This window comes from Schistocerca cancellata, unplaced genomic scaffold (genome assembly GCF_023864275.1).
Source record: "Schistocerca cancellata isolate TAMUIC-IGC-003103 unplaced genomic scaffold, iqSchCanc2.1 HiC_scaffold_1150, whole genome shotgun sequence".
In the NCBI taxonomy this organism is placed as follows: domain Eukaryota; kingdom Metazoa; phylum Arthropoda; class Insecta; order Orthoptera; family Acrididae; genus Schistocerca; species Schistocerca cancellata.
The window spans coordinates 3,948,845-3,969,438 of NW_026047149.1; the positions used below are offsets into that span (position 1 = coordinate 3,948,845).

General features: G+C 44.1%; 1 protein-coding gene and 1 non-coding gene across 2 annotated transcripts in view; one reads left to right on the forward strand and one right to left on the reverse strand.

Moving 5' to 3' along the window:
- Positions 1–20,594, forward strand: part of LOC126159970 (uncharacterized) — a 77,794-nt gene that overhangs the window by 27,185 nt on the left and 30,015 nt on the right. Inside the window, exons 2-3 of the mRNA XM_049916777.1 lie at positions 11,205–11,781; positions 19,271–19,441. Coding sequence (XP_049772734.1) covers positions 11,216–11,781; positions 19,271–19,441 — 737 coding nt within the window. The 5' untranslated portion in view covers positions 11,205–11,215. The remainder of the gene's footprint in view (positions 1–11,204; positions 11,782–19,270; positions 19,442–20,594) is intronic.
- On the reverse strand, positions 19,823–19,897 carry Trnas-cga (transfer RNA serine (anticodon CGA)). The gene has a single exon. It is a non-coding gene; the product is annotated as a tRNA-Ser (tRNA).

Here is a 20,594-nt window from a genome sequence, read left to right on the forward strand (position 1 = left end):
GGCCGACACCACGCTACTAAATTGGTGATCCCTTGACGTCTCCTCGTTCGGAATGTTTGCTGTGGAGAAGGGGTGCTTACCAGATGCGATTGACTGAGAACATCGAAAAAGTCCAAAGAAGGACAGTTTGTTTTGTTTTATTACTAAGTAGGGGAGAAAGTGCCACGGATATGACACGCGAGTTGCGATGACAATAAGTGAAAGGCTATTTCGTCGGGGCGAGATCTTTTCACGAAATTTCAGTCACCAGTTTTGTCCTGCCAATACCAGAATATTTCGCTGCATAGAGTGAAAAGACCATCGTAATAAAACAAGAGAAATGAAGTTGTCGTGGAACGTCTTGAAGTGTGCATTTTTCTCGCGCTCTCTTGGCAAAGTATAACGGGAAAGAATTAGTCGCAGGGTAATTCGATGAACCTTCTGCCAGGCTCTTAAGAGTGAATCGCGCCGTAATCATGTACACGGTGAAAATGTTGTGTGGCATAAATTATATGAATGATTCATCTGGAAAACTTTGTTGCATATTGCATGGTGAAATGTAAGTAAGTTCTTGATGCGAAATTGGACGAGAAGCGTATCTATATTTTAGGGGTATCTTCGATGTACATCACCTGCGGAAGTACGCAGTCTTACCTGTCGTCTCAGAATTAATTGGGGTGAAAGTCTGTCTACTTGATATGAGAATAAGGAGCTGATTTTTTATCTTTTTATTAATCAAATTTTTATTTTATGTTTATTATCTTTGTAGCAGTTTATCGTCGGCCGAGAACGAGTGGCAGCAAAGCTAAACACTCGAACCAACAACGATGGTGAATAATAATGAAGAATGCAAAAATAATTCCCAGACCCGTCCTGTGTGGCCGCGGTCCAGCAGATACCGCCACGTCCTGACACACCACGGCGGGGCGCGGATTCCTGAGCAGGAAAGCAACTGCTGGGAGGGAACCCACGACCCCTTACGTCGGTCCAGTAGTCAGGACTCAGTAGAGGACACGGCAGTCAAATACTGTCTCAACACGAGCAGAGGTCACTGGGAAGGTCTTGAAAAAAGTGTAGTAATTGGTGTGGTAGGGTCTTTTCTCGCATTATGTGATGCAATACCCTCTCTTTACATGACGAATAGTACAGTGTTTCCAGTTGATGCAAAAGTTTATAAACTTGGCTTTTCTGGAACGAAATTTTTCAGACAGGAGTGTACAAAACTACTATGACGTCAACAGTTTTGTGCGGTGATCCACAGTGTTGGCCTTACACTGAAGCGGCGGAAATTAAACTTGGTATTTGACCCTAAAGTAACTGCAGCTTACGGGGATGACGTTTTGGTATTGCGTTATTTTGCGCCGTTGTATTGTAAGAAATTGCGCAGGTATATCGAGTGTTGGGTGGCCTTTTTTGCTTTGGACGTAAGTTTCAATACAAAGTGGGCAAATGTGGCACCAAAGCGCCGATAGTATGAAACCGGATACGGCGACTGCTCAGTGTGTTCTGCCTCAGCCAATCACAGCACAGATGACACCCTCTTATTACGAACTGTTAAAAATTACTACCGCTTACTGCAAAAGCTGCTGCTGCAAAATAAACATTTCGACCGTCGTACTTTGCGCAGTACATAGGAGCAGACAGAAAATTTTAAGCTCTTGCATGGACACCAGGGCAGCAGGCAGTCAACTGAAACACTATAAGATGAATGGCCAGATCATGCGAATTAATTACGTTATGTACTTGTGACCTATGAGCTTCTCGGTTAAGACTGAAATCAAAATAACTACGGAAAATACAGGCGATGACGTAGGGAGAAGCCGGCCGGAGTGGCCGTGCGGTTCTAGGCGCTGCAGTCTGGAACCGAGCAACCGCTACGGTCGCAGGTTCGAATCCTGCCTCGGGCATGGATGTGTGTGATGTCCTTAGGTTAGTTAGGTTTAACTAGTTCTAAGTTCTAGGCGACTGATGACGTCAGAAGTTAAGTCGCATAGTGCTCGGAGCCAATTTTTGAACGTAGGGAGAAGCGAGCGACGGAGATGTTCATTCGTTAGGCAGCGTTCTGTCGCAGTAAGCGTTGCGTGTGCTCGCTTCTCGGAGAAGGGAATGAAACGCTGCCACGAAGCGCCAAGGTCGTGGCGTTGCTGGCGGCGGAGGCGGTCACGTGACCTGAGAGCCGCTGCCGCGGCCCGGCCCGCCGGTTGTGGGACAGCGAGGCGGCGCTGAGTCGCTTTCCCACGGCAGGGCGGGCGAGTGTGCGTGTGGGCGCAGCAGCAGGTAGGGACGACGCGCAATCGCCTCGTGCTGTCTGAAGAGTGCAAGGTTTGTTTGCAAAAAATGTTGCAACTGATGCCGGTACTAATAGTTGAATTCAGTATAAAGAGCCGCAAACTACAGACAGCTGTTACAATTGACAGTATCTACTCAGTTTAATCTCAAAACAAACAAATTTTTTCGTTGTAGTGATCTGAAAAGGCAGCAACATGCATTTCACAATTCATTTAGGTACAATAAACTCAGCTTGTTACTAAGTGATAGAATAGAAATGAAAGAAAATTACTTGTTCCCTCAGACACGGCCTCTCGCGAAACAAATTTTACTGCACGCAACTTCCTGGCAGATTAAAATTGTGTGCCGCGCCGAGAGTCGAGAACTCGGGTCATTTGCCTTTCGCGGGCAAGTGCTCTGCTGCGGAAGTACAGCTATGAGGCGGTGTTTTGAGTTGTGCTTCGGCAGCTCAGGTAAGCCGGCACGGTAGCTCAGCGTGTTCCGTCAGAGACCTGTTTGGCCTGTGCACTAAAAAAAAACTGAGTCCAAGGATCAACAAACGAACCTGACCGGATGTCATGTGACGTCCGCAACGAACAAACACAACGATCAACAACGAACAAAATGCAAAAAAAAAAAAAAAAAAAAGTGGTAGAGCACTTGCTCCCGAGAGGCAAAGGTCGGGAGTTCGAGCCTCGGTCGGGCACCCAATTTTAAGCTTCCAAGAAGTTCAATATCAGTGCACACTCCGCTGCAGAGCGAAAATTTCATTTTGGAAATTTTATTCCATGTTTAGAAGTGAAACTGTGAAAGTACCCTGGTGACGTAAGTAGGATACTTCGGACTCCGTCTTGGCTAAATAAAATTCATTTATATCGACAAGCCTACATCAAACTAGAAATGGCCCACGTCGTCTGTACAAGCCTCTTACAAATAGTTACGTAGGTGAACCTATGGCGTTAACTAAGGCGCCTCAAACGACTTCTGGAGGCAACAAAAATTTTATTCTCAGTATTTCGCGCTGTTATCGGGCGAATTTAAAAGTTCTATCGTAAACTGCTCGCTAAGAGGTAGAAACTTGTGTTTAAAGCCCTCTTACAGCGAGGCAAGTATTACGCTGAACGAGACAGATACGGGGATTGCCATCGCATCTCGTGGAGCCCAAATAACCCACGATACGTTCATCCATCGTGTGGGAATGACAGCACATGGCAACTTGCAACAAAGTTTGAACATTATCTCAAACCTTCTCAAAAGTTTCTCTCGCTTCCATGCATAACGTCAAATATTCGAGACAGTGGCGCATTTGTAAAGTAATCGATTACACGTGTAGTATAAGTGCGAGTTGTAGTCTTGACAGAATCGGGCGTGGCGTGGGGTTTATACTGGTTGTGACTTGTGAGACCTCTGCACTGTACCTCATGCCCCTGTAGGACTTTCAGCAAACTTGCAAGTCCAGCACCTAAGTCTGTATGTACGTGCCGGCAAGCCGCGTGGCAGTGTGTGGCAGAGGGTACTCTGGTACCACTGACTGCTCCCATCCGCCTTGGCTGTGCCGCTCGCGAGTGGTACGTGGCTGGCGTCATCGTCGGTAGGCCCGTGTGTGGGCTGCAGTTTCTAGAATTTTCTCGTCTCGCTCATTTCGCTGCAGGCCTGAAAGCGTAGAGGAGACACGCTTGCACTGCGGCACTGCGGTTTGTCGGCAGGAAGCGGTTTCCTTCAGATCGTATAAATAATATAATTGTTTGCATGCTGGCGTACTTTGACAACACAAATTGTACGGTTTTGTGGTGAAAGTGGTTCGTCGATTGGCGGCCAGCGTCCTCTTTCCTGCTCCACGCTTCCGCAGTGCGTTCCTGCTGCCACCGAGTCCACGACACTCCCACCAGAGCCCCGCTGGTGCCAGCCCTCCCGCTGCTGAGGAAGGGCCGTCTTTAGGCCTGGGCGCGGATTGAGGCGCGACACGACGCTACAGCGCGACGCGCACGAATCACGCGTGTTCAACGCACGTCGAGACGCGTGCACGTGTTTTGCACGCGCCGGCTGACGGCGCTCTCCGCTGACAGAAACGAAGTGGGCGCGCACACTGTACTCTTTCTCAAACGATTCTACAGGAACTACTCAGTAAAAATATTTCACTTTTTACTTGCTTGTAGCGTTATATGGCAGCTTCCTGGCGAAGTGCCCATCATCTCGCTAATTGTCATACTTATTTCGATATACACATTATAGTAAGACGCTACGCAAAATTCGAAAAGCCTGCAATGAAAAATAAGGGTCGCTACGATTTTGCGTTTGGTTACACCATATGTTGTTGCGTTTGAAATTTAGCCAACATGTTGAATTTTTTAGACTTGGGAGGAGGTCTCTATCTGCCTCCGATCTCGAGAAAACGGATCCTATGTAGCGCGCTCACTTACAGTCTCACGCCCGCGAGACGAGAATGAAATACGCACAACATCTCTCGTATCTCCTAAACCGCTCGAGACATCGAAACGAAAGATTGGCGAATGATAGCACACAAGGAGAGTATTTTCCTAATTCGTAAACACAGGGAACTTTATCTTTGGCGATATATCGGTACTTATACTTCCCTTCTTATTTTTTTGACTCCATTGGTACTAATTTCTTGAGTTATCGACAGCTAGCCAAACAAGATTTTCCTAGTTGTTGTTGTTGTTGTTGTTGTTGTTGTGGTCTTCAGTCCTGAGACTGGTTTTATGCAGCTCTCCATGCTACTCTATCCTGTGCAAGCTTCTTCATCCCCCAGTACCTACTGCAGCCTACATCCTTCTGAATCTGCTTAGTGTATTCATCTCTTGGTCTCCCTCTACGATTTTTACCCTCCACGCTACCATCCAATACTAAATTGGCGACCCCTCAATGTCTCAGAACATGTCCTACCAACCGGTCCCTTCTTCTAATCAAGCTCTACCACAAACTCCTCTTCTCCCCAATCCTATTCAGTACCTCCTCATTAGTCATGTGATCTACCCATCTAATCTTCAGCATTCTTCTGTAGCACCACATTTCGAAAGCTTCTTTTCTCTTCTTGTCTAAACTTTTTATCGTCCATGTTTCACTTCCATACATGGTAGAGCACTTGCCCGCGAAAGGCAAAGGTCCCGAGTTCGAGTCTCGGTCGGGCACACAGTTTTAATCTGCCAGGAAGTTTCATATCAGCGCACACTCCGCTGCAGAGTGAAAATCTCATTCTGGAAACATCCCCCAGGCTGTGGCTAAGCCATGTCTCCACAATATCCTTTCTTTCAGGAGTGCTAGTTCTGCAAGGTTCGCAGGAGAGCTTCTGTAAAGTTTACAAGGTAGGAGACGAGGTATTGGCAGAAGTAAAGCTGTGAGTACCGGTCGTGAGTCGTGCTTCGGTAGCTCAGATGGTAGAGCATTTGCCCGCGAAAGGCAAAGGTCTCGAGTTCGAGTCTCGGTCGGGTACACAGTTTTAATCTGCCAGGAAGTTTCACACAAAAATTAAGTGCCAATTCTGTTGGAGTTTTGGTCGAATCCCCGTAACCCATAGTGTCTAACACTGAGCGACTGGAATGGAAACTTACCAAAGGATTTTATTCCTTCTCTTGTCTGAGCAGTATTAAAATAATGATGAGCGTTCCTTCAGGCGGAATAATAAGCACCTGCCGGATGCTGGTTACTCACCTACGGCTGGGCAAACTGTGTGATCGCCAATGAAATAGTTGTTATTGAGAAAAGGAAAGAATCGATCTGTCGCACAACACACTGGTCAGTGTATTGTCAGCAGCGGAGGATAATACGCGCGACAGGAATGCAGACGCTGGCCATGTGTGCCTTGTGAGCTTGAGTTAGAAGAACGTTGTCATCAAAGTAGATCTCCGTTTGTCAGCACTACATTTCAAGAAATTAAATATATCTAAGCACCACACTCTTTTAGGATATTCCTACTTTCGTAATAATACCATTTTTTTTTCATTTGTATAATTAGTTTATTAATGCTGAATAATGTGCATGCAACAATTGAAATGCTGAAACTCATTCTGGAATTGAAATGCTGTTTCTCATCTTGGCGAGCCAATTGAAACATTGTTATTTCTGACTGCTTTTCGAGTGTTTCTAGCTTGCAGTGGACATGTAATGTCCACAGGTACATACTATAATGTCTCTTATTACACCTATATCCAAGTAACGACAGTCAAAGCTACGTACTTCATATCTTCGACGTTTTATCAGAAGCAGAAAGAGGTCATACCTGTGGAAATAACGCCTTTTCGACTTCTTGCAGCAGATCGTAGAGATACGTCAGCATTACAGGCAGCAAGTAGATACCCTTATTTTAATTTCCTACCTCGTTTCTAAATCACTTGATTTTATAATTATTCCTTAGTTCCTTATTCACTACCCTCAGGATGAATCGTCTATCCCTTCTTACGATCTGAAAACATGGCGGAGGCAGAAGATAATAATGCCAGTGGCTAGGGGCTCACCAGTTACTGAATTGTCCATTGTTCTTGACAAAAGAAGAAACAAACCAAAAGAACTGTAGAGATATTTGCAACTGAAAACTATTATGTAGTAACGTAAATAGATGGAGCGCTTGAACGGCGAAAAACGAAACACTACTCAGTGTTAATAAAATTCGGTTTACCATAAGGCTGTATTTCTGGGACGGGCAATACTTCCACTGCCCATACGCGCCATGCCGGGGTGAGCACACGGCAGGACTGCCTTCCCCCCCCCCCTCCCTCACCCCCTCCCGCGGTGCTCGCGTGACGCCCGTCGCCAGAAACTGTGCCGCAACCACAACGCCGCGCGACCCGGCGCAGGCGCGCGTCGCGTCCCAGTCGCGTCGCGTCGCGTCGCAGTTTGCGCGGCCCCATTTGAACCTGAAGTTAGGAAAACGCGCGCTGCGCTGCGTCGCGCCACACGCGCTATATGCGTCTCAATTTGCGCCTAGCCTGGAACCCTAAAAATGAAGTGAACTGACCGGGAGATGATCCCGTTTGGGGTTGCTCGGCCGGTAGGAGAAAGACCTCCTGTTTCACTCGAATTTGTCGGTTTGCGCGGCGGTGAAACCGACCGGCAATGATGGTGGCTGAACAAACGCCGAGACCCGTAGAGAGGGAAAACACCGACTCGGCCGGGAATCGAACTTGGGACACTAACCACGAAACCATGGACTGCGGAAACTGCTGCGCAAATCGTGAATGCCACTCTCTGTAGGACACGCTGTGTGTTAAAGTGGTAACGGACGGCAGAATTTCGAAATATTGACAACGTGTAGCAGATATGAGATGAACTACAGTGTCGCATTTTGTGTGTGTGTGTGTGTGTGTGTGTGTGTGTGTGTGTGTGTGTGTGTGGGAGGGGGGCAGGGGAGTGAAGATGATGTAAATAAAAAAAAAGTGCATCAAGTAACGCAGACAAGTAGGAACAGAACGCCCATTCTGCTGCCTTTACTTGTGTAATGTCGCACCCAACGTGCATATCTGGTTCGGGAGCTTTCCTGCATAATAACAAATAATAAAATGAGAAATAAAATCTATGTAGCCAACGTCGAATTTTCTACCCAAATTGGAAGTTACTAAAAGTCCATGTCGATGAAAGTTCATTTCGTGTCGTCTGTGACTGAAATAAATCCGACCCGATCCGTGAGCGGTACGTGATGCCTGACTCCTTGTGGCGAGCCAGCTGACCGGCGCTGCGCATGCGCACAGGCTCCGCCCCCAGCACAGCCGGCTGCCCTGCCGCCCCCTCTGGGCTGACGCGATGCACGCCGTCTGACACTGCCGGAAAACCGTAACAGCAGTGCAGCGACGTTTTAGAGATCGTTAATCCCTGAAAGTTCTCTTGAGAAATGCTTGGAAAACTTGTTCCCTGCTCCAGATGCCACACATAGTTCGGTTACGGTTCTTCACAGCGGTTGTATAATTGTGTTAGGTCACCCGAAATACACGCAGAATGACTGAACATGTGTCGAGGTGAGCCGGCAGCGGTGGTCTAGCGGTTCAGGCGCTCAGTCCGGAACCGCGCGACTGCTACGGTCGCAGGTTCGAATCCTGCCTCGGGCATGGATGTGTGTGATGTCCTTATGTTAGTTAGGTTTAAGTAGTTCTAAGTTCTAGGGCACTGATGACCACAGATGTTAAGTCCCGTAGTGCTCAGAACCTTTTTTTTTTTTTTTTTTTTTTTTTTTTTTTGTGTCGAGGTGCGGCTTGCGCTAAACTGTAACCACGCAAGTTATAACGGAGCTGGACTTCCGTTTAATTAGGATGTTTACATGAGGCGTGCGCCTAATTTTCCCAGTTACTTTGGGAACGCATGTGTTCCGAGGAATAATGAAAATACGAAAAAAATCCAGATACACTTGTAAGCGAATTGTTACTGTGCGACTGGTTTTACACAGTAACGAAAGATAAAAGTATGGAATAAATAAACGGCATCGGCCATAAGCTTAGACGGAAAATAACTCGAGATCGGTCGCCAGGTCAATTCGTGAGCAAAAATTACTGTATGATTATTAATTAGTAATCTCTCTGCATAAAAGGGAATGTCCTGCCCGTCTGACCCATGTCCCAGCCCAAACCGAAACTGGAAATCTCCAGGAGGTGCGTGTAAGGAGATTGCGCGAAATTTCAACCATAAGGGGGTGAAATTGGGATGAAGGATTTTTGAGAAATGTCTCTATTAAGGTCATTTTGGAGCTAGAACTACAAAAACTAGTGTTTGATTTCTCAGTCAGAAAATAAAAAAATACGTGTTTGAGTGTTTCTCGAAATTCAACCCCTAAAGGAGTGGAATAGGGGATGAAAATTCTTAAGAAAATATTTCATTGCATTAAAAAGTTTCAAAGCTGCATTTATGAAAGTTGCTGTTTCACCTCTGGGTTAGGTATAAAGAAATATTTGTCACGGTATGGAACTTGTAACCTCCCCCGTGACATTTGAAAGACAATGTTTAAATATAAATGGAGCAAAGTGTAACCTCCCCACAAAAATGTTAAGTCAATTCAACAAAAAATGAATGAAATCTCAGCTGATATGAATTCAATAAAAAATGAAATCTCAGTGACAATGAAAACACAAATAGACCGAAATGTCGATCTTTAGGCCCTGATTAAACTCAAATTCTTACGTCAGTAATACTGCATCTGCTCTTATTTTTCGCATAGCTTGGAGGAAATGCATCGCAAATATATATATATTTTTTTAATTTAAGGGAGACTTTTCTTTAAGGAAATGCAAGGAAAATATTATTTCAAAAAGGGATTCTTTGTTTTGTTAAAATGCTTGGTCTGAAAACAAAATTATTATTGGGGCGATTCTTGAACAAATTAATTACACTTAAGATCCATTACATTATCAGATGTGCGCAAAGCTGCTTCATTACCTGATTTAAAAAATATACCTCGTCCTGAATCTCGACCATAGAGCCATGTCGACGCCCGCCGACCCCTCACACACAACTGCTAACTCGCAACAGCAACTACATGCTCTCGCGACTCGCTACGTACCACTACTGCCTCGCAGCAGAACTGAACTCTCGCGCTATTACTCTCTCGCAACTGCACTGACTACATGCTCTCTGGTCAGAGATTCTGTGGCTCGCCATCGCTGCCTATGAAACGTACGCGTTTCAAACTTGCTATGGAAATATCTGCAGAGCAACGCAAAAGGCACGATAAAGAAAAACTCTGGACTCCAGCTACCGGCATCGCATTTTGGTCAAAACTACATTCGGAAGAGACCATGCTTACACGGCCTTAATTAGCGTGAAAACCTGTAACGGTGTTGCAGTTTGTGCAGAACGTAAAAATCTGATTAAGTTAGAACAAAAAGGTTTCTGCCGGTCGTACAGACCACCCGATCGAAGCGGCAGTCCTTTCTGGACTGCAGTCACGAACCAATCAGGCGAGAACCGAACCAGGAGCTCAGACGTCGAAACACGATTATACCACGAGAGAGAAAGTCGGTCGTCAGAAAACCAGGAGAACAGTTTGTGCCGAACATGCGTGTAAAAGTCGACGGTTTGCGAAACTGTTAGCGCATTGAACAACTTTGCGTTACCCACTGTGATGATAGGTGCTACCGATGTCATAAATGAAAATGTTCTCCTGATCTTACACCTCTGGACTGCTTTCTGTGGGGTACGTTAAAGATGAATGTGTACCGTGATGTGCCTACAACCCCAGAGGATATGAAACAACGTATTGTGGCAGCCTGCGGCGGCATTACACCAGATGTACTGCGGCGTGTACGTCATTCATTACGCCAGAGATTGCAATTGTGTGCAGCAAATGATGGCCACCACAGTGAACATCTATTGGCCTGACATGTCGGGACACGCTCTATTCCACTGCGTAATTGAAAACGGAAACCACGTGTGTACGTGTACCTCACCCCTCATGGTAATGTACATGTGCGTCAGTGAAAAAGACCAATAAAAAGGTGTTAGCATGTGGACATAATGTGCTGTTCCAGTCTCTTCTGTACCTAAGGTCCATCACCGTTCCCTTTGGATCCCTACGTAATTCGGTGCTCTCCGATACAGACGATCGAACAGCGGAGGAGTGGTATTCAAGCGTCAAGTTTAGGTTACAATATCTCCGGATGTAATTAACATTTTAGAATGCAACAAACGGCACTGATTACGTATTTGTTTGTATGTTCAAATGTGCTAACAAAACCAACGGGGTTCCAACTAAAAAATGTAGTTTTATGTTAAAAAACATAGTTCCGTGCATTTTTTTATGGTTTGTGGTAACCAATTACACTAGCCCCTCTCCTCACGTTCGGTCTGTGGAATCGGTTCTTCAGTATTTGATGTGGTTTACGAAATATATCCAGCGGTAACGTTAGGTGACTCACCATGTATTTATCAACTGTCGCTGGAAACAGATGTGGCTGTCACTCGTAGAAGTATTGTCAGTCACCTGTATGCTGAAACGGCTGCTCCGTGTTGCCGTGTTTCAGAATCGTCCGCAATGGAAGCAGTTAAGGACATCACAGAGACGGTGGCTGTCGACCTGGGGGACCTGCTGGACGCCGGGGACGACGCCATGGTGATGCTCGAGGCGGGTGACACTCGGCTGGTGGTGCACAGGGCCGTCCTCGCGGACAGGAGCCCCGTATTTGCGGCCATGTTCGCCCACGACACCCTCGAGGCCTGCACTGGCGTGGTGAGGATTGCCGACATCGGGGGCCCGGTGCTGAGGCAGCTGGTCTCCTACCTGTACACCCAGCGGGCCCCCCAGCGGCCCGGCACGGCCCCCCAGCTGCTGACTGCAGCGGATAAGTACGGGGCGTCGGGGCTGAAGGCGGAGTGCGAGCGGCAGGTGGCCGCTCAGCTGACCGTGGAGACCGCGGCGGCCGCGGCCGTCCTCGCAGTCCGCCACTCCTGCAGTGACCTCAGGCGAGCCGCCATCGAATTTATTAAGACTCGTACCCACGAGGTGATGGCCACTCAGGGGTGGGCAGATGCGATGCGGAAGCAGCCGGAAGACTTGATCGAAGTGAGCCGGTTGCTGTACGATCCACCACCACAAACCAGGTAAGTGTGAGACAACCAACTCATTCGTGTCTCTCGGTTCTAGGTGTGTGTATTTCCAACTGTATAATTTTTCCCACTGAATTTTCGCAGATGTGTGTCTGCTGTAAAATACACCATCGTAGACAGTCATTTCACGATAGCTCACAATGCTATCATTACCCTCGTGTAGCAGTTTCAGTGAACCCCTAAACTGAACAGTGTTCATTACCAGGTATGTTAGCTAACAAAAACCATCAAAGAGCCAGTTTGTGGGCATTATATTAAACTACATGTATACAGAAAGTGGTTGTTTAGGTTTTAGCATCAACTGTCATGACAGAGGGTACACTCACTGTGTGAATAGAGCACGAGGCAGACTGCTGTGGACACAAAGCTGTATTGCCCAGCATAGGCTCAGACACAGTGATGGGTGTAGTTTGCAACCGGCAGCCTGTACTGGTTGCTGTAGGCCTGTTCCCATGAAGTGGTCTCTAAAGTTGTCCATTGCCTCTGTGGCTGATGACACCTTTGAATAGTGCCACACTGCATGAAGATGATGACAAAGTCACTTACAATCGACACCTCGAGCAAGGTAGTGTACTGCAGAATGATTATAGAGGATGGTGGTAACATTTTTACAAATTTAGATGGCTGATGTTGACCTGTGGAAGTTTCGTCTTGTATAAAAGCAGATTATCGGAGTAATCACTATTCACACCTTAGTATTACAGCTTTGGCTCTTACGTAGTTGTCGGTCACTTTCTTTCCACGTGCAAGCCATATGCCAGTAACTATCCCAAGATAATTCTTAGTTCTCTCCAAATCCAGATAGTACACGGAAGATGTTAATTGCTCTAAAGGCACAAAATATAAAAGAATGCTCTGCTGTGAGGGCTTGTACGGAGGATGTTCAGAAAACCAGGTGAAGTAAGCATCGGTGCCCCAGTGGCTGACTGCTCACACCTCTTGCAGCCTGAGACCACCTCGCAGGATCACAGGCCAGACCTAGCAGCAGTTCCAGCTGGTCCCATAAAGTTGAGTCTTCCCACCTCGCTTTGTTCACCTCTGTACTCAGCATTACATAAAGCTCACGCAGTGCTTGGATACGTTCCCTTCTGTGACACACAGAATACCGTGCCTTACTGTGTATTCGATGAACAGGTGTCCACCCTGTGTGGGTGTGTTTCAGTGGATCTATGGCTTCACTATAGCCACCCAGTGAACACTACAGGCTTCCATTCTCCTGTGGCACACCTTATGACATTATCTGTCCCATCCATTGTTGCTGTTCCAACTCTGATAGTCTGTGACCATTAAAGTGTCTGTGCGACCAGAGTTACCATTTTTCTGCACCATCTTACAGTTACATATGTTCATACAAGTCTAATAGCCACTAACACTGATAAATGATCATTTATTTTTCATTTAGATTTTAATACTTATGTAGTATTTTATGTGCTATTTGACATATTGGAAATCTTGTGTTCGAGATGACACTGTGCATTCCCTGAACCAATTGTAATGAACATAGAGCCAGTGTTGTAAATCATTCAGTGTCTTTCTCTTTTATTCTATAAAGATTAACATCAAAATTCATTGTTCAAGCAATAAACATATTACAATTGTTATTTACATTCTTGAAAAAAATGTAAAACATTACATTATTCCAAACTCGTTATGCACGCTGTGGGAAATGACTCGAGCTCTTATGTTTGAAAAAATTTTTGTTAACGGGAATCTTTTTACTAACAGTTATCTTTGTGTACATTTTAAAAATTCTCTTGATGATATATAATAGATTCTTGTCGTGATCTTCACCTAGTTCACTGCCTCATACTTCCCACACTATTGGGTGTCAGTTACAGACAGATATACAATGTTTGGTTCTGGAACTGCCTCTGTCTTTCACTGATTCTACTTGACACACCCCCCCCCCCCTCCAGCCTCTCAAAATTATACATAGTATTACACACAAATTTTATACACCACAGGTACATATGATTTTAATAATTAAAATAAGACGTATAAAACCACATGTAAGTAGAATTATTTTTTACTTCATACAGTGTCCACTTCACACAGTGAAGTGATACAGTGTTTTCCCATTTTTTGGGGAGGATGTCTCACTATCCCATGTTCATCCTACTCCCCCTTGTACCCATGCCAGCCCTTCTAGATAGACTTCAGATTCTCACGGAATTTACCAGTCATACCTATTGTTTGTGGAGGACAAACTTAATTTTATTTCAGTAGCAAGTTTACAGCACAACTTACATCATCAATCACAAACATTGCTCATCACCCCCCCCCCCCCACACACACACACACATTAGTGTGTGTTTTTCCATCACTGGGGAATGACACGGCTTACTTTAACTACCCCATGGTTTCATGTGTGCTTACACTGTGAGGATGCTCACTTGAAAAATACTTAAATTCCTGTCAACCATATTTAATGAATGAAATTGAGATGAATGTGGTAATACTGTTATGACACGTAACTGTTGCACACCCACAGTCTCTTTCTGTTGTCAAATCACGAGTTTCACCGTGCCTTACTGCACGCTGTACTGATTTCCTTCTCCAGCTCAATTTGAAACACGCTGTCAACCATTTCATTAGCTGTACCTTTCAAAGACCAGTTTTAAGACAGGCTTTGAACGATGTCTGATGATCAAAGTATCACATTAATTACAATACGAAATGTTTGACAATCAGACGAGTGTCGTGCCTGTCAAATTTATATGCGTGTGTTACCATGCTCAGAAGCAGCCAAATTTCCTGAACTGCGTTCCACCTGGTTTGTATGCAGGCACATAACTTTCTTGCACTTCGTCTATTATCGTCCATATGAAAACCAATACCACAGTAATGTAAATATCAGAAAACCCTTTATCAGAGATGATGGTCCTCAGTGCTTGTAAACTGAAGTGAATTACAATAAATGAGATTTCAAAAAGCAAGATTCAGCTTCAAACTACATGCTTTTGTATTGGACTGGGATCCAGGACTCCAATCCGGTCACTACAGATCTTAACTATCATTTTAACTGCATGTAACATCATATGCACTTTTTCAAACTTGATATGATGGGGCATAAAGTTTTGTTTTGGGCAGGGATTGTGAATGAAGCACAATAAACTGTTATAATTTTATCTACCAAAATTTTTCACCGCTAGAGGGATGATGAAACTGAAATGATTATACAACAAAGTATTCCCCTGCTGCATTTCGAACCCAGCATGTATCATGTTGTTTTCTAGCCACATATAGATACACAATGTCAGTTCATTTCACCACCAGTGAGATATGCTCATGTCTGAACTAGAAATTATGCGAGGAAAAGTTCTGTGCTGACTGGGACTCTTAACCCTGTATATGCTATCACCTGTCAAATTCTTTTCCACCAGCCACTAGGAGTGGAATTTATAAATCTGAAATGATAGGATAAAACGTTCTCTGCCTGTTTCATAGTCAAAATTGGCACCAATTGTTATTGTTGATGTTAGCATGCACAAATGCTAAAAATCGTAATTGCTTTCCACATGTTATTTGCAATCCGAATGCTACAACGTGAAATGACACAGCGAAAATTTTTGTACCCAACCAGTATTTAAAACCAGACCTTCCCCTTTCATTGAAACCTGGAAAACTGTGGAATGTTGGGGACTCAACAAAACGATGGAACTGTATTGTCCGAAAAGTGTTAAAGATGGCAGAAAGAGATATCCAAGTTAGATTCCCAGTTCAGCACCAACATTTTCAACATTGCAAGTTCAAATAAGTGTGCTGTGACTTTACATGACAATTGTTTCAGGGATGAAATAAAATTTCTGGTGCAAGAAAGGTTAATGGTGAGCTTCCACTAGCTGGACGTCTGCCTCTGTCATGGCCCAACATACACCGACTCTCCTCCAGCAGGTAGTGAAGGAGCGTCGGCTTTATTGTAGATTAGGAAGGAAAGTGGAACCTTATGTTGTTAAACAGAAGTCACCGGAGGCAAAGAGGGTCTGTTAATACTAGTCAAGTGTTTGGCTGATCAGTGACTCGAATATAGAGCTTAAGCAAATGAAGCCAGAGCAATTTTAACAGACCACCAAACTACTTTCAATGCAGTGCCACTGTTTTGCTGTTAACGAAGGATGCTCGTCACTGGATGAGCGTTCCGTTTCCCTGGAGGTTCATTACAGCCTTTACAAAACATTCTTTTCCTTGTTAATCCATATCAATGGTCACTAGTTGCCTCAGCTACCTAATATGTACTTTGGAGTTGTTTTTGTAATCACTGAAATAAAATCACATAATTGTCAGCTGCACTACTGGCATTATTGTAGGCTACAGAAATTTCTGCAGGAAGTGTTTTTTCCCACCTGAGCTGCTGTGATCTTGTAAGAGTTTAAGTTACACCAACACTAGATCGTACAAAACAAACTCAGCAACAAGTATCAATCAAACTTCCAGAATGTTCTCCATTGTCACATTTATGACTGCAGTAGTGTGCCATTGTGTCAAGGAACGTTAATTATTTTCTAGTTCTTTATTATTGTGATAGAGGCTTATAATTTTACTAAAAGAAGAGATGCATTATTAGAATTTCTTCTCTTATTATTAACACCATCAATCTTGGCAAAGACGAGGCTTGTCTTTAGTAAATGTAGCTCATGTAGCACAGATAATCCCTCCATATAAATTCCATGTGGAAAAAGGAGGCCTAAAAATGTACCGTGCAAGTGCGTAAGAAAGTCCATAAATTTTCCTCATGTAGCATACTACATTGATGCATGTAGCCTAAAAGGACCACCCATAATTTAACTGAAACAGGTAGATTCATGCATAATATCATAGACTTTTGTCTGACATGTTGTCATGCAGGTTGGAATAAGTATATTTATCAATCATAATTTTTTATTTGTAGCTATAAAGTATTCATGGAGTGACTTATTGAATATTGTACTCTTGAAGGTCATGAGGATTGTTGTTTAAACCTTCGAAAATGGTGCATGAAGTATTTTGTGCGTCACAGTATATTGATAATTTTTACTTATGGACCATCTGACAGCAACTGAATAAAACACAATTTTAGTGCCATACGCGTTTTGAGTTTATTTTGTGCAAGGCGTTATCAGTGGCCTGGAATATGTACATATGTTAGCTATTTAATTTACATTTTTGTCACTGTGCCTATAGGTTATAAACAGTTCTGGTGGTTGGTATTTCCTATTAAGTAGTAATGTTTTGAACTGTACTTACAGGTTGTGTGGACAATTTCTTACATATTACACTCCCATTGCATTTTTGGTGTTGTTCTTCTTATGAATGCCAATTTGCAGTTTTTTCCCACACTCCACAGCACTATGAACTGAAAGATTGTTTCAATGCAATGTTTTGGTTTATCTGTTTGTGTACACGTTTGTGTGTGTGTGTGTGTGTGTGTGTGTGTGTGTGTGTGTGTGTGTGTGTGTGTGGTATTTTTTTTATTTTGGCTCTGCTTGTGTGTGTTAGTTTATGTGTGTAGGTCATGGTGTACCATCTGGTTCTTTTCTGTGTGGTGCTCTCAGTGTGTGTTTGTTGAGTGTGTTTGTAAGTTTTCAGCTTGTGAGTCCTTTTGTATTCTGGAAATGTGTTTGTTTTGTTGTATTATTTTGTGCGCGTATGTGGTAAGTGTGTCAAAGAAATTACGTCAGGAAATAATTTTCTCATTTTCAATTGGTTAGTTTTGATGTGGTGGTTTACAAGTATGGCTCAATCGATTACTGCCAAATGTCATGAAATGTGACCAATTAGCCATCATGCGGCACTTTAATTCAATAGGAAATGTTGAGGAAGAAAGAAAGAAGTAATTAAGTGTCAAACATCCCATCGACTGCAAGACCATTAGAGACAAAGTAGAATCTACAGCTCTCAAATGTTAGAAAGGAAATAGATAGTGCCATGTCAAAGGAAAGGTCACAGTATTTGCATTGCTTAGTTTAAGAAAATAAAGGAAAACTTAAAACAGGAACTATTTGGCTTTACCTTCATAAAACAAAAATGTTTGGTCCTGACAAAAAAACGTAAAATCAAAGGCTAATGTGAGTCCTCAGAATGTAACAGTACACATCTGGTGTAATGAAGCTCTTTCGTGTTAAGAAATTCTTCCCACGGATATGTCCATAGTTATTAGCATCCATTGTGTTCATGGTTGTCTGCAAAGATTTTTATTGTGTCGTGCACATAAAACCAGAGGAGAAAAGCGATTTTGATTTTTATCACCTCTGCATGTCTTGTCAACTATGACAGCTGGTGTCGATTTCAAGTCTGTCACACAAAACTTTAAATGATTGCTCGAAAAGTTAAAACACGTACCTCGTAGCAAGTGGCGAAAAAGAATTCGATAATCAACATCATCTTGTGTGCAGTCAACAACGATGGTGCATGCAGCACGCGGGGATAGATTCCCACCCTACACAGAATGTTCCGTTAGGTTATTTCCAGTACATACATGGGCACATACTGCTACAGCTAAACTAAGCAGATGTTTAACATGTATTTGTGGTTAGAAAACAATGAGAGGTGGTGGATTCAGATCCCAGCAAAGGAACAAAATACTTTTTCTCGACAGTTCAGATTCTCATATTGCTATATTTGCATATGTAATGTATTATTGCACTTAGTTAACAATCCTATTAGTTGCTAGGTTTGAATAATCGAACACAATGCGAAGTCATTTCAACATTTCAACATGCACCCATACACACATGCTTACCTGTGGCTGAAATGATATTTAAGATCTTTCGTACTTAGTTAACAGAGACAATAGGTGCTCAATTGGAATCCTGGATGGTAGTCTTAATACAAATGTTTTCGTCACTTAATTTCAAGTTGAAACTTAGTTTCCAAAAAGTCATTTATTGCAATAAACTTGAGTTTACAAGCTGCCATCTAATTATAACAGGTTTCGATATTCACACTATCGTGATATTAGTCTGATTGTGGACTCAGTGTTACAAATCAGTTGCTTCAAGTGGGGTCTTGTAGTAATCATTTTGTAGAGTGAAATGTCCATATCGAAAAGAGATCAGAGGAACTGCAAGACAGTAACATTATGTGGGTGCATTCGTCGTTCCCCTACACTCTGTCGAGGAATATGGCACTTCATCATCATCATACAATTTAGGTGGAGTGGAATTCAGGCCGTTTGGATAGTTTTGATGGCGATAGCACCTGAGCTAACATGTCCAGTAATTCTGTAATTATGTTTTGTGCAAGTATTGGGCGTTGTATGTACCTTCTGGCTGCACCTAGATTTGAACTACCTGTTGTATGGGGTTGAGCGACTGCCATGGAAAGCTCAGATGGTACGACTGATTGTTTTTAACTTAGCTTACTGGTAATTCACTTGTATTAACTGGAGACCTATCCCCTGTGTGGATGGTCCGGTCCCTCAGCAGTGCTGGCCACGGTGAGCCACCTCCACATCCCCACGAGGACACGCCCAGCCAGCTCACACCCTGCCTCTCTGTATGCGCAGTGCACCAGTCGTTACAGAGCCGAGGACCACCACCACCAGCACCACAACCACAACCAGAACCACCACCACCACCGCTGCCACCGCCACCTCTGCCAGCGCACCTCACCAGACACCTGCTGCTGCGCGGCCCACGACTCCTCAACCTGATGAGGCCACTGTCTCTCAAATGCGGTGAGTTCCCTCAGCACGCCCGCGCGCACGCCCGCGCGCACACACACACACACACACACACACACACACACACACACACACACACACACACACACACACACCATTATATGGTAGATAAGATATAAATACTGAAAAGCAAAGTGTAAATGCTCAGTCTAGATAAAAACATACAATCAGAGGTGGTATCCCCACGACTAGATCATAGTATCATGGGAGAGAGATTGGTTAAGAATAGGTTGGTAGGAAAAATAGTTATTGTCAACAGTTCAGTGTCTTATTCATCAAGACCAGCAAACCAATGCCAACAATAATTCAGACTGAGATTTTCACTCTTCAGCGGAGTGTGCGCCGATATGAAACTTCCTGGCAGATTAAAACTGTCTGCCGGACCGAGACTCGAACTCGGGACCTTTGCCTTTCGTGGGCAAGTGCTCTACCAACTGAGCTACCCGAGCACGAGTCAAGCCCTGTCCTCACAGCTTTACTTTTGCCAGTACCTCGGCTCCTACCCTCCAAACTTTACAGAAGCTCTCCTGCAAACCTTGCAGAACTAGCACTCCTGAAAGAAAGGATATTGCGGAGACACGGCTTAGCCACAGCCTGGGGGATGTTTCCAGAATGAGAGTCGTGCTCGGGTAGCTCAATTGGTAGAGCACTTGCCCGCGAAAGGCGAAGGTCCCGAGTTCGAGTCTCGGTCTGGCACACAGTTTTAATCTGCCAGGAAGTTTCAATAATTCAGACAATGTCATGCCCAGAAAATTTAGTGATGGGGAGAGTATGAGTGCACTGAATGTGTAACACTGTCAGATGAGATAAATGTCTATTACTTTAGATGTATTGGAATGGTCTAGCAGAGGTCACACATACACACATTTATGAGACCATTTTTGGTGTTTGTCAGGAATGAGAGAGGAGAAAGAACCCAATAATTTGCTATAGTTTCTGTTAGTAACAAGAAATATACTCGGCAATCACCAAACAGAAGCAAACGCCAGCAGAGCCTCAGCTTGCCAGGGTGTGGACCACCTTGGTTGCCCCACTGCTGTAACAGCCAGTCTCGGTAACCACAGACATGCAAAGGGGAAACTCTGCCTTCTGTTGACAATGTGTCTGTCTGTCTGAGCAGCAGAATTGCAGTGCCATGAGCTCCCAG